At 33.9% G+C, this 15471-nt stretch overlaps 1 protein-coding gene across 3 annotated transcripts in view; it reads left to right on the top strand.

Annotated features, from left to right (window-relative positions):
* MINDY3 (MINDY lysine 48 deubiquitinase 3) overlaps positions 1 to 15471 on the top strand; it is an 82870-nt gene that overhangs the window by 20314 nt on the left and 47085 nt on the right. For 2 of the 3 annotated variants that reach the window (XM_059184046.1, XM_059184047.1), the window contains exons 5-8: positions 2185 to 2236; positions 3105 to 3219; positions 5850 to 5923; positions 6769 to 6848. In XM_059184046.1, the coding sequence (XP_059040029.1) occupies positions 2185 to 2236; positions 3105 to 3219; positions 5850 to 5923; positions 6769 to 6848 (321 nt within the window). The remainder of the gene's footprint in view (positions 1 to 2184; positions 2237 to 3104; positions 3220 to 5849; positions 5924 to 6768; positions 6849 to 15471) is intronic. The other variant, XM_059184048.1, reaches the window with a different exon arrangement.

Below are 15471 nucleotides of genomic sequence, written 5' to 3' on the forward strand. Positions count from 1 at the left end.
ATATAGCCTTTCAAAAAGAATTTAATATACTTTGAGAGTTGATGATGACAGTTGAAGAAGAAAATTGGAAAATATTCCCAAGGATGATTGTCAAGAATCTTAAGATTGGTTTTAAACTATTTTCCAGGTTTTACTGGGTTGCATGAAAGCATGTTTAATAGTTTCACTTAGGACATTAAAATCCTGACAGAGGAACAGTTGGACTAATTAAAAGTTCTTTTAAAGACTATCTGCTTAAAGCCAATCTATACACTAAAATGCAAGAAAATAGTACGATCTTTTCTTTTAACATTTTTCGTTAGTATTTTTGTAGTACAATCTATACATGCCATAGAGTACACTGTATAATTTCTGTAGTTAGAGGTTAAATCACTCTAGGTTAAATAGCCTTTATAATGTATTAACTTTGGTACTTGGTACTTGAGTAACTAATTTAGGTGGGCATATTAGATTTAATTTCTTTTCCAAAAACATATTTTAGTAGTTTTCCAGTTCACTTTGCCTCATTTTAAAAGTGGACATGAAATGAAACCATATATTAAATCTGTTTTTAGGTTAAGACTGTAAAAATTTGAAAAGTTTTGTTAAATGAAAATTTGAGAATTTACCTTAGATGTTGACAAATGCAAAGAACTTACATTAAAGTTTTTATTCCGTATAACAATCTGTTTTACCTGTTCTTTCCTTTGTTCCCAGCTATGTTCTTTTTCTTGTGTTTTATATTTTTTCATCATCCTGCCTGCTAAGCTTTTTATTTTGCTTGCCTCTTCTCTCTAAATTACTATCTTTATGTCTACTTTCATAGTGTATACCCAGTAGAATTATTTAGGTAATCAAGCACTGCAGAGCAATTAGTACAGTTTGGAAAAGGTTAGGTTGAATTTTTATTTTATCCTGAAATTTTACATGTGAACTGTTTTTCCCCTTGTCATTAGTACATTGTGCACAAACATTAATTTCATTGGCTTGTGTGGTTGTGTAGTTTTGGCTTTCAGTAATGCACACTTGTTTGCAATAGTGAATGCTCAGGTTCAATTTCAGTTTGTTTCCCATGCATATCAAAAGCTTATTGAAATTAACCCATTTGGGCTGGTAAAGATTTTTAAAAGTAGTTTAAAGCACTTGAGAATTAAAGTGATTTGAAAAGGAGAGCCTAATGAAACATTTTTAATTGTAATTCAAAAAATCCTAATTTTGAATTCATAATGAATTTCTTTCATTTTCTTATCAGAGAATGAAAGAAATTCATAAGAATTAATATTTAAAAGTACTAAGATTTGCTTTATAAAATATATATAAAATTGTTCATTGTGATAAATTAGAAGCATTTTGATTCATGTTTGAGATCTTTAAAGGTGTTATCTTTGTAAAGGGAGCCAACTCTCTGGATTCAAATCTCTGCTGTGCTGTTCATTGCATTGTGCTCCAGGGAGGCTTCTTCTCTGCCTTGGTTTCTCTTCTGTAAAATGCGGCTGATAGGGTTGTTAGAGGATTAAATGAGATAAAACCTATAGAGCATTTACAGAGGGGCCTGGCACTTAGTATAAAGTGCTATATAAACATCACCTTGGATTTAAATGATTTATTTTATTTCCTTTGCTTTTTTAATTTATAATTGTACTGTGTTAATGATCATAATCCAAATGAGTTACTGAAAACTTCTCTAACAATTGTACCAACAAATGAGGAAACAGACTTAAAGCTGTCGTTGAACCTGTGTAGTTTCAAAGTGCTATTCCTTTTTATACACATTAGTTTAAAAATTAAACTTAACCTAAAGATTTTATATTATAAAGGAAGAAGATTAGCTATGATGATTTTATTTGGATCTATGATTTGGAAGATTATTTTAAAGTGCAAGACACATTTCAGTGATGTGTGAAGCACTGTCAATAATTTCTCATATTTTATGTAGTATTCTAGCCTGACTGAGTTGAAAATAAATGTTTATCATTTAATCACCCTTCTACATTCTCAGTATTATATCCATTTTAGTTATAATCATGGTAACTAAGATCCTGAAATAAAAATTTGTGTTATAGTAAAGTTGAAAATAAACAGAATTTTAAGGGAGTAAGGAAATAGGGAAAATTTTGATTGCTTGAAAGTATTTACAGCCTGCTGTGTGTATCTTGTGTCATTTATTTGCCATGTGTAGTGCTGAAAAGTGTCTTTTATGTATAGCTGCCTTGGCTGTCGAAGAGCTTGGCTTTGAGCGATTTCATGCATTAATTCAGTAAGTAACATTGGAACATTTAAAATACTTACCTTGTGGACACATTGCCATTTTAAGTCTGTTCATATTGTGGAAAGGTACTTAGATATATATAATTGAGGATTAATTTGTTACCAGTTTTTTAAATAGTAATTTATTAATGTTTACTTAAATTATTCTGATTCCTAAATTAGCTAACTACCAGAATACACCTTTTATAATATTAAAAGCTTCTTCATCGCTTACAATGAAAAAAATCATTCTAGCTTGATGTCTCTCTGACCTGAATGAATACAAAAATTTCTAATAGGATAAATATTTGAATTATTTTGTTTGCCAATATATGCCTTCTATGATTCTCATTAAAAGTGCCATATTTTCACTAGAACATTAAACTTTTTATTATAAAAGGTAAGGATAGGTACATTGATAGTATTACAAGTGGCATTTGAAATACGACATTACTTTCTTTTAAAAGAAGCCACAATTGTACACCTTATCTTTGGTATTCAGATATTTATTACGTAGTTTTCAGGCTTTACAGAGTCAAGTTTTTTTTTTTTTTCTTTCTTGAACACCTCTTAAAGCTACTTCATTCTTTAAAAATGTGTAATTATTGTAGAATTTATTGATGCCAGACAGTTCACCTAAGTGATGAAGAGTTTTCCTGCCAAGTAGGCATTCTATTTTAATAGTATATATTTAGCAACATTTGTCAGCAGCAGCTTTTGCTTTTAATGGCTAAATCTGTATTTGAAAATTTGAGACACAGAAATCTCATTTGTACATATACAGTTTAATGTATAAGACAATTTTAAAAATTTCCCATTTGTCAATGTAGTCATTCTCATCTCTAATACTAATACTTAATTCTTTTCCCCCCCCCCAGAAAGAGATCATTCAGAAGTTTATCAGAATTAAAAGATGCTGTCTTGGACCAGTATTCAATGTGGGGAAACAAATTTGGAGTGTTGCTTTTTCTGTATTCTGTGTTACTGACAAAGGTTTGTTTAAGAAGATACTTTTGGCTTTTATTAGTTTGAGTTTAGTACTGGTTTTCATGCTGTGATGAGTAATTTTATTTTTGGTACCGTTTCTAATCTCAGAATAAAAGTCTACTTATGCTGATGATAAGGAATCATCCAGTTCTCTTTTCTTACCACTCACTTAGTACTTAACCACTTTCAAACTTAGTTTGACTCCTGATTTCTATGTTATAAAAGTTATCAGTGATATTCTAATTATGAAATGCTCTCAGTTCTTCTGAGTTTTATTTTCTTTCATCTTAGCAGTAACTGGCATTTGACAACCTTAATGCTTTCTGGAAGCTCTTTCTGACGCTCAGTCCCTCTCCTAACTGACCTAAAAAATCACTGTGCTAGTTCCCTTTTATTATTGTCCCATCTCCCCCAACCCTCACTGCTTTTTTCAATAGCTTCATTTTCTTCTTTACCTGTTATCTCCTGCTCCTTTCTCTCCCGGTCCAAATTTTTATATTGAAGAAATTTTCAGTCCCTGTCATCTTCACGCTTTTTCTCTTATGGGCATTTTATTCTCTCAACTTACTTTTATGTGGTTAATTTCAACGCGTATACTTCTGGCCTACCTTTTTTTCCCCCAACTCCTAATCTCCTATCTCTAACTGCCTGTTAGTCTCAGTTGAGTATCCTGCTAGATGTGTCATGTCTGCTATCAGACTTCTTTCATTTGACAGATGTTTATTGGGCATTGACTCCCTGCTAGGGATTGGAATTATAATATGAGAAACAGGTTTTTTTTAAAAGATTCCTCACCAGTACTGTGAAAAACAAATTTACACATTAACAATTCCATGCGGGCTCTGTTTTTAGGTGTTTATTTCTTGCATGCACAAAGCCATGGGGGCGGGGAGGCAGGGTAGAATAGAATGTAGCCTGAATCTTGGATTTGATTTGTTTGTCTTTGGTGGAATCAAGGACAGACTTTACATAGTAGGGACCCTTTGGTGGATATAGTGTCTTGGTGGATGAAGAAAAGTTTTCTAGAAGAAAAAGCTGTGGGAAGATTTTCTGAGCCATGGAAACAGCAAGTATAAAGGCATAATGAATTTGGGTGTAACACCACAAGAACTCTGAGGAGTTCAGTTTTCCTGCAGCATTTTATTTATGTAAAAAAGGCTCAGAATGTTAAGGCCCTTGTATTCTGTCCAAAAAAAAATAATTGCAGTTTCACTTGGTCAGTATTAGAACAGAGCAAAAATTTAGACAAGGTAATAACGAGATCTTTTGTTGGTAAGTTTCCTTAAATTGAGGTAAGACTTGTGTGAGAGGGAGTTGGTGGTAAGGTTGAAGACTGGAGTCAGGAAAACAAGAAAGAGTGGTTACTGAATGGTGAACCTAAGCTAGGGCAGTAGCCATGGAAATGGAAAAGAAAAAGACCATATTTAGAAGTGTGTTCTAAATTTGGAAATTTAAAAAGCACATTTAAGAGAAAGAACCACAAGTACTTTGTAGTTTGTTAGATGTGGTAAAGAGCAAGTGAGGGTAGGACTTAAGATGTCTGGCCTCTAACAGGTTTGGCTTTGACTATTCATTATTCCCCCCCCCCCCGTTTTTTATGCTCAAAACTTTTGATGCCTCCTCTTCCCTTTACAGCCAATAAACCGTCATGTCTAGTTCTTACTTGAGCTGGTCTTTGAGATGATGTCCCCTCCCTCACCAGTGATTATGTCACTTCTTCATATTACTCCTTTTGGCTTTATCATGGCCTGTTTTGTGTTGTTTACAAGGCAGCAAGTGCAAAAATCTCGTACTTGTTTGTATTGTCTTACAATATTTAGGCATTCGTTAAATATTTGGATTTTTGACTAATGCCTTTAATCCTTAGAAATGGCCTTAATCTGATAGAACCAGTGGTTAAAGTTAGGTGAATAGCACAGTGACCGGCAGTTATTCTTTATTCTTTCAACGCTGATGAAAATGCCCTAGTCTTGTACTTACCTAGACTTCTGGGGATTTGGATGCGTTTTTGAGGAATTTTAAAAATACCAGAAAATTCATTTTTAAGAAAAGAAGCTTCCTGCCCCCCTACTTTGACACTTTTATTTTATCAGTACATGTTTAAATTACTGATATTTCTGAGAATGCACAATCAGAATTCTATTTTCTTCTGTTTCAGACCTTTTCTATATTTAATTGATATCTCTATCAACACTTATGTGTATGTCTTTAATACTAATAAGTTTTTTAAAAGGCCTAAGTAAATACTTCAGATACCTTAGCAGATGTGTTAAATCTGAATTTACTTCGGCCTGAAATTAAATGAATATTAACTCTTAGGATTTAAAAACTTTCTCCTCCCTCCTGCTGAAATTTAAACCTCTCTCAGTACCCCTTTGGCCAACATGCCATAAGATCTATCACCTATGAGATAGTCAGTGCTCTGCATAGAGCCCAGGATAGAAAAGATACCCTTAGAGGAGCTCCTCTTACCATTATCATCTCATATGTTCTCTCATATCAAATATGGGTAACTTTTTAGGAGAAAAGTTACTTAAATAAATGTGTTTTATTCATTTATATAAAAAATGGTCAATTTATAAACTGTAATTTTCATTTTTAGTTTTTGAACTAAGTGAATGTTTTGGTTCCTTTAGGGCATTGAAAACATAAAAAACGAAATTGAAGATTCAAATGAACCTTTGATAGATCCTGTATATGGACATGGCAGGTAATTAACTAAAATCTGTCTTTTCTTTCATGGACTTAAGTTTTTAGAAACTTGACTTTAAGATAATCTGAGTCAGATACTTTTGTCAGTGTTGACAGCGTAAAGTGTGTGGATTTGAGTAGTCTGTGCTTTATGCATTGCTTGCTTTATGTGTGAAATGATAATTTCCACTTCAGATTTATGTATGCATTGCACTTATCATGGCTCATACTTTCTTTAAAGATGACAACAGAATTTTACAAATTCTGCTTTATGTTCCTCTTAATTTTTTAAAGAATGCAATTGACTCATTTCGACTTAGAAATAAGTGTATCCTTACCTGTTTGTAAATGCTTTCCTGCTTGAGGGAGATATTTTTTTCCTTATTTTTCTCTGAAACCACACCCCGCCAAGCTCTGTATAATTGTACTAAAATAGTCAAACAGTGATGGTTAACCCACTCTGTTACATAAGTCCTTCTCTTTAGATCTTTGTGCCTCAAAGGTTAAAATTCAATGGTCCATCAAACAAAAAATAATTACATATATATTTATAGATGGTTATAAATATAAAGTAAGTTATTAGTCTAAGTAACTTTTTTTCCCATCCATTTAAACATAATATCTTAGATAAATTTGTTAAATTTAGATGAACGTATAGAACAATAGATACCATTGTGATGATACACTAAGTCATACATTTCGAAAGCTGTTGTTGAGCATATAAAATAAAAATGTAAGGTATTCCTAACTTTGTTTCTTAATAGACATAATGTAGAAGTTATTACTTTATGCTTTACCATGGGATCATTTGATGTGGAAACTAGTTTATTCATGTTTTAATTACTTCTACATTTTTATTAATAGCCAAAGTTTAATTAACCTCCTACTGACGGGACATGCTGTTTCTAACGTGTGGGATGGTGATAGAGAATGCTCAGGAATGAGTAAGTATATTTTTTGCTGTGTTTACTCTTTGATGATGACTATTTCCCTAGAGTATCGTTGATTGTTATTCACCTACTTAATGGCTCTGTGTTACTAAGAGGTTAACATAAGTGCTTTAATATAGAAGAATGTTTCCCTGTTTTCAAGGCACTGTCACTTAGAGAGTGTGGAGTTTGAAGGCAGACAAACTTGGATTCAAATTCCAAGTGTTTAGACTTCAGTAAAGTTACTTCATCTACCTTTAGTTTTCTCTAGTATAAAATTGGGATTATATGACTTCTTTAGAAAGTAATAAATCGATCTTTTTAATCTATAAATCTTGTACATTTATGTAGTAATATCTATAAGTCTCAGACACTACTGCATTTTCTTAAAATTGAAAATTACAAGTAATGCAATTTGAAATATGAGTCTAGTGGTTTTTCCTATATTACATTTAGTGTGTATAATTTCATCTGAAATGTTGGGCAGATTTAATGTTATCTGAGAACTTTAAGTGACCCCCCCCCACCACCACCACACCTCCATTTCTGGTTTCATTTATTTCATTGCTATAACTTCATACATTCCCAAGGTCTTTGAAGTGAAACACATTATTGGCCAATTCATCCAGTTAAGAGCTGATATATAGTTCTAAGTAAAATTCCCTTCAGCTTATGACTGGGTCAGTTTAAATTCAGTTATTTACTCACTCAACTTGTATCAATTACTACGTACCTCTTTTTGGAGTATGTAAAGCATAGGACAGGAAGCTTCTATAGTTTCTATAGTCATAGGGGAATTTATTTATCCTATGAGATGAAACTTCACCAGATAGCAGAAGCAAATACTATGAGCTGTTCCTTTTTACTTCCATTTAAATGAGTGAATCTTGATCTTAAATTTGAATTATTCTCAAGTTTTAGAAATAGGTATAGCTAATTAACAAAACAGGAAAGGATATAATATTAACGGGGAGGGTGAAGGTCAGTAAAAATTTATAATTTCAGGTTTAAAGCACCCTAGCACAATCCAACCCTTATTTTTACTATTTAAGAAATGTAAGAATGACCTTCTCTCCCTCTACACATTAGATAAAATATGCAAAATCATTCACTTAGTGTTTAGGTTAGAATGAGAACCCAGTTTTGCTGATTTCTGGCAAAGAACAAAAAACTTACGGACAAAGAAACTACAAATTTACCTTGCTCTGTTTTTTTAAATGAGCCCATTCCATTCTTGAACCTTATTTTGATTCAGAGTTGTAAAGGCACTTAATCCTCCCAGTTAAAGGTATGTCATTCTTTCTTCAGTAATATGCACTCACTGTATGGCTTCTACACACCCTCTCTTTTTCCTTCTCCCTATGGTTTCTGGAGCCTGGAGTGTCTTAGATCATCTCAGATGATCAAAGGAATATCCGGTTCCTGTTAAACTTAGGTTAAAGTATCTCATCACACTTGTCCCTGTCTTTGCTGCCACTCATAATTCTATGGCTCATAATTCTTTCCACTTGGACTTTGATGGCATTTCTCTGGCTCTTGATCCTAGTTACCATAGTCCTCCTTTCTCCTTATTCTGCAGATTCTCCTAAGCCTGCCCTCTCAGAGCTAGGCTTTTCTGCCTCCCTAGGCTTTTCCTCCCCTATCCTCCCATAGACTTTTTTCTTGCCATGAATTTTTTACTTTCCCGATAGGGTATTAGTCACTTATCCAAGTTTAGGTTCTTGATGTGTACAAATTTATTCTTTTCTGTTGCTTGAAACATCAGCTTTCAAAGCTGTTGTCTCGCTGTGAATTTTTTTTTTTTCAGTATAGCTTAAATATCAAAACTAAGCAATTACTTGAATTATCTTGGAAAAGAAGGTAGTCAGGGCATATGTCTTTCATTTTCCCTTAATTGTTACGAATTATTAGGAATTTGTTTTCAGTCACCAAACTTAAAAATCTCTACATTACTCAGCATTTATCGTATGTTTTTCTGAACTGACAACATGGGGGGAGGTTGTGATATATGTAATATACAAATAAAAAGTATAAGTAGGTACTAGTTGTACAGTACTTAGGCAAGCCACTTTACTTCTCCTAGCTTCAATTTCCTTATTTATAAATATGGAGGTTTATTGCCTTCCTCAAAGGGATGCTCTGAAGGTTAAGATCAGATTTCTAAAATGCCTCAACTGGCCAATGGGGAGAACTCCGTTTTCCCTCGAAAACACACACACCTAGTTTGGGGAACTCAGAACGTGCACCCAAATAACCATAATGCAGTATGAAATGAAGCTTGTTGAAATAAAGTATTATAGAGGAAAGAGAAAACCTTTCCCACTATGTTTATGTTGGGGTAAGCAGAGAGACTCTCAGTAGGAGTTAACGTTTTGATGGGGCAAGATGGAACGAGTGAGAGGGCATTTTGAGAAAACTGCAGGTTGTGTTTAGGGGCTGGAGACAGTGGATGAAAGCACTGGACCTGTGAAGGAGACTGGTAAGAGGAAGGATCCTAAACATGGGGCTAAGTAAGAACCCAGAGTCTCTTGAATACTCAGAAGTTTACATTTTAGTTGGCAGACATGAGGAAGACAGTCATTGAAGGCATTTGGAATGGAAGGAAAGAGGGAGCAGCTAGTATTTATGTACTTGGGATAAGTAGCGTTTTAGACTGCTGTATGTTCTTAATGTTGGTAGATAAAAAGGTGAGCCTCGGGTGATTAAGTTGACTGGTGTCAAGCAACAAAGGCATAAGCTGCTGTGTCCACACCCAGAGCTTGTGCTCATTCCACTGTAGCATGTGCCGCTGTACCGCTCTGCCTCTGTCAGAGACCACAGCAGAGTGGACGTTCATGAGGTACCTAAGGGTAAAGTACAAATGACTAGGAGGTTTTCAGATAAAGCTTATTAAACAAATGAGCAAGCATGGCAAGTGGACTTGAAACCAGGTCACAGAGAGTAAATATTTTAGCCATGTAAGCAAGGAAGTTTTCCTGGTGGAAGAGGGAGAGAGGAACTGATTGCCAAGGCAAAGAGATGGTGTGTGTAGGTTTTGTTTTAGGGGATAGAAATCACTTAAATTGTTTGTTGGCCAGGGGAAGGGAACCACCTTTAATCAAAGTAAATGGGGTCAGGAGGAACTGTAACCTCGGAAAGATGGAGAGTTGTAAAACAGGAAGAAAGAACGGGCTGAGAAAAGAAAAAGGCATTCGAAGTGTGAAAGATTTCAATAGGGAGAAATTTTGAGATTTTTGAAGTCTGCTGAGAATAAGTGGACCGAGGTGAAGTTGGAGGCATATAAAGGAGAGAAAGGGTTTGAGTCCACTGCTTGAAGAAGGAATAAGAAAAAAAAAAATGGATCGTGGGAGAAATTTTGAATTGTGTCGTCAGCAGTAAGAGGGAGGGATGAGTTTACATAGAGTGATTTAGAGTGGATCCAACCAGTAAGGTTTATAGTTAGGCTTTTTCCTGCCAGTAAGTATAGATCGGGCAGTTGGAGAGAAAATGCAAATTATGTGGTACCCAGGAAAGACCAAGAAGGCTCAGTGAAAGATAAATAGGGCATTTTTCTTGCCTTTAATTCATAAGGATGTCAATGCTTGATCTGTCATATATTTTATATATACAAATAATATAACATGCAATAAACATTTTTCTCAGTTTGTCTTTGCCTTTAGTTAATGGTGGACATGTATATTAACATTTTTACTGTTATAAACAAATACTGCAGTGAACATTTTTGTTTATAAATTTTTACATATTCAAGTATTCTTATAGGATAGATTTCTAAAAATAGAATGTGTGATAAAAATTTAGGTGTGTTATATTTGTTACTAATAGCTTTATCAAGATAGAATTCACGTACCACACATATGATATTATTTAAAATTTATAATTCCATGGTATGTATGTATTTATTTTAATTCCATGGCTTTTAATACATTCTTAGAGTTATGTGACCGTCACCAGATCAATATTAGAACATTTTTTTATCAGTCCAAAAAAATACCCTTGTGCTCATTTGTGGTCACTCCCCATAATTGCCTTGCCCTTCAGCTCCTAGCAACAATTAATCTGTTTTCTGTCTCCGTAGATCTGTCAAAACTGGGGATTTCTTATAAATAGAATCATGTAATATCTGGTCTTCTATGACTGGCTTCTTTTACTTGGCATGTTTTCAAGGTTCAGCCATGTTTTAGCGTATGCCAGGACTGTACTCCTTTTTTTTTTTTTTAAATATAATTTTTTATTTTTTATAAACATATATTTTTATCCCCAGGGGTACAGGTCTGTGAATCACCAGGTTTACACACTTCACAGCACTCACCATAGCACATACCCTCCCCAATGTCCATAATCCCACCCCCTTCTTGTACTCCTTTTAATTGGTGAATATATCCCACTTAGTAGAGAGACCATAATTTATGTATTCCTTCATCTATTGTTGGACATTCAGCTTGTTTCCACTTGGCCGTCCTGAATAATGTGTTTAGGAACATTTATGTAAGTTTTTGTGAGGATGTATGTTTTAATTTTGCTTTGGTATCTACTTAAGAATGAAAATCCTGGGACATATGATAACTCATCTATTTAGAACACCTGTAAACCTGATAGATAAAGCCAGATTACCTTCTAAGATCAGCCTTACCAACTGCTAATATATCAACTTTGCTTTTTAAAAACTACTCGTGATCTCTCTCTGTCAAATAAATAAATAAAATCTTTAAAAAAAAAAAAAAAAAAAAAAACTTAACTGTTTTCCTGTATCCTGGCCCCACTCAGAACTGTCCATCTTTTATATGTCATTTACTGATAATTCACATTTCTCTGATTCTTCCTGAGCCTCTGTTTGATCATCTTTTTGTGTGTTTGTCAGCTTTTAGTATTTTCTCTTCTGGGAATTGCTTCTTTCTAGCTTTCGGCATTCTGAGGGGAAAGGTTACTGTCTTCTTCATAGTTGCTAGGAACTCTATAAATTCTTTCTTTGTTTAAAAAATGTGATGTAAATATTTTCCCTCAGCCTTTTCTGTGTCTTAACTTTGTTAATGGGTGTCTGTTATCATCCCGGAGGTTGTCATTTTTAGAAAGATAATCATTTCATCTTTTCTGTTACAGATTTTGTTTTTTAGTTTTTTTTCTTAAATCAGTTTTGTATTTCGCCACAAGATTAAACTAATATTTCCTAATATTTTCTTCAAATCATTTTATAGGCTTTTTTTAATGTTTAATTATTTAATCCACTTGGATTATTTATTTGTGAGTAGTATGAGATGGAGATCTACTTTTACTTTTTCCCAAGGAACTGCCCAATATTCCTAACTTGTCATTTCTCCACTGACACACCTACTTGATTAAATAACAGATTTTCCCATATGTGTGAAACCTTCTTTGTACTCTTCTGTTCCACTTACCTGTTTGTGAGTTTTTATGCCAAAACTACCTTATTGCCTAGTTGTATGTTCTTTGATATTTGTTAGCACGTTTCCTATGATTATTATAATAAAAATATTATAATGTAAAATTATTATAGCCATTTTTATATTATCTAGTCCAGTTGAACTTTTTTTAAAGTTGCAGTTTTAAGAAATTTGTAAGAATTCGAATGAGTTATGTTAAATTTGTAGATTATTTTAAAGAAGTGCCATTTTTACAGTAGTAAATCTTCCCATTTAGATTGGACTTTTTTGTACCTTTCAATGAAAGTATATAGTATTGATCATATGTGTTCTGTAGTTTCCGAATCCAGATACTTGATTCTGCCTCAACTGTTAAAACTATCTTTAGCTTCTGCAATAGAATACCGATAAACCTGCAGTAGAACTCGTCATCTAATTTCATTTTTGCCCACCCGCTAGTCTTTTACACCAGCTAGTAGGATATTTTTAGAAACTAAGTCAGATCATGACAGTTTCTCACTTAAAACCATTCAATGACTTGGTTCCCCATGCACTTCAACCCGTCTACTGCCACCCATGCACTTCAACTCCTGTCTACTGCCAGCTGCCTTTACTACTGCATGTCTTTTGAGCTGAGATTTTCTTTGCTTTGTTTGCCTATAGATCAGTTTTTCAGTGGCCTCTTTCCTACCTTTAAGGTATTCTGTTGTATTTGTGCCCTGTGTTATTTTATGTATTGAACATTTACTGTTTACATTTATTTGATTATTTGAATGTTTTCTTCATTTTATGGGATTGACATAGAGTCAGCTCTTATAAATCAGAAACCCAGAGCTTCCTTTCTTTTTTCTCTTTAATAGAAATCATTATCACAGTCCATCCAGGCTACAGTTAAATAGTTCATTGAATGTTCATGAACTTGTGATACGCAGACACTAAGAGACTCTAAACCGAAAATTTAGATCACTTTGAAATTTTAGTATTTTTTAAGTAATGTGAATTGCAATTAAGTGGTTAGGTGGTATATAAATTTGAAGTGTTTGGTTTATCAAAATTTGAGGAAAAAGTCAGAAGTGCTTCTTTTCTCTACATTTTATTACTATAAAAATAGATTTAACTAGCTGGAGTTAAGTTGCCAGAAGCAATACGGGACTCCCAGTTAAATTTATTTGCAGATAAATCATTTTTAGCATAAGTATGTGCCATTCAATATTTGGAATATAATTTTACTAAATACTGGTTTTTTATCAGAAATTTAAATTTAACTGGGCATTTTGTGTTTTTATTTGCTAAATTGGTCTATCCTAGCTATATGTCAACTCTGTAGCAACCTGACTTCTTAGGAATACAATAACCAGTAAATGGGTTTAAGAAGCTCTTCACTTTCAAAAACAGATTACACAAAGTTCATAGCTCAAATTGTGTGTGTGTGTGCAATTTATGTATCAGTGACATAATCAAGTCTTTCTCAGTATCCTACTGCTTTTTAGTTTAGCTAGTCTAACATTCTTGCAACTAACTTCATTTTAAATTTATCTAACTACAGATTTTTTCCCCTTACTTACTCAAGGATCCCATATAATTTCATCCTGGCTTATTTCTCAACTATCAGAAATCTATGCTTGAAGAAAATTGTGCCACTTGCTTTTATTTCTTTGTGCTACTTCATTTGCCAAAGACCTATATCCCTCTCATCTGTGCCTGTGCAGTCCTTCACTGCCTACTTCACAGGCCATCCCTTCAAGGAGAGCTTCGTGATTCTCGGGGCTGAAAGTGATCTACCCTTACCTCTGAGCATTTTGTTTTCATGGCACTTAACCACATTCTATTTTGATGCCTACTGTTTAAGGGGGGGATGGGATTTTTTAAATTGTAGTAAGAACATTTAGCATAAGATCTACCCTCATAATGATTTTTTTTTAAGTCAAGTTACAGAATTAACTATAAACACAAAGTTGTACAGCAGATATCTAGAACTCAGTCACCTTACATGACTGCAATTTTATCTGTTGAATAGCAACTTCCCTATTTCCTCCTTCCAGCTCCTGGCAACCATCATTCTGCTCCACTTATTTGAATTTGACTATTTCAAATACCTCATCTAAGTGGAATCATACAGTATTTCTCCTTCTCTGACTTCTATATTTCACTTAGCATAGTGTCCTAAAGGTTCATTCCTGTTGCCATGTATGATAGGATTTCCTTCTTTTTTAAGCCTTGACTAATAGTCCATCATATGTATATTCCATAATTTCCTTATCCAGCCATTCGTTGCTGGACGTGTAGATGGTTTCAACATCTTGGCTGCTGTAAGTACTGCTGCAGTGAGCATGGGAATGCAGATATCTCTTGCGATTCTGATTTCATTCTTTTGGACTGAATACCCAGAAGTGGAATGGCTCTGTCACATGGTAGATGTATTTTTAAGTTTTTGAGGAACCTCCATACTGTTTTCTATAGTTGCGACACCATTTTACATTTCCGTCAACAGTGTATAAAGGTCCAGTTTCTACATATCCTCACCAACAACTTAAGATTTTTTTTCCTTTTTTTTCATTCTTTTTTTTTTTTAAATAATGTCCATCCTAACAGGTATGAGGTAATACCTCTGTTGGGTTTTAATTTGCAACTCTTATGATTAGTGATGTTGAGCATCTTTTCATATATTTTTGGCTATTTATATGTATTCTTTGGAGAAATGTCTAATCATGTTCTTTGCCCAATTTTTAATTGGGTTATTTTGGGGTTTTGCATTTGAGCTGTAGGAGTTCCTTATCTATTTTGGTCCTTAACCTCTTATCAGATACATGGTTTGCAAAAAGAATCTTGCCAGCTTAATCTTTGTAGTCCCCATGGTAGCTTTGTATTTTTGCACTCTGCAGCATTGTTGGGTTTTTTGTTTTGTTTTGTTTTGTTTTGTTTTGTTTTGTTTTGAATACTTGGCACTCAGGGTATGCTTCTTAAATGCAGTGCAGTTATCTGGTGTCCAAGTCAGCATCAAATTTAAAAGGCCCAAATGGGCCTTCTATAGATGTACTGAGAGCAGTGAGAAGAGACAGCTGAAGTGGAAAAGAAAGGGGAGGCAACCAGGAATATAAAACTTTGCATATATATATGATCTCACTGACTGAAGCAGATGGGGTTGATAGGGAATCAACGTGATTATAAGAAAACAAAGTTAGAAAATTCTAAAATAAAATGACACAATTATTAGGATGTCCTGCAAGTGTCTCAGTAAGTCTTGAAGTCATCTTACAAGT

The sequence above is a fragment of the Mustela lutreola genome, chromosome 8, assembly GCF_030435805.1.
Source record: "Mustela lutreola isolate mMusLut2 chromosome 8, mMusLut2.pri, whole genome shotgun sequence".
In the NCBI taxonomy this organism is placed as follows: Eukaryota; Metazoa; Chordata; class Mammalia; order Carnivora; family Mustelidae; genus Mustela; species Mustela lutreola.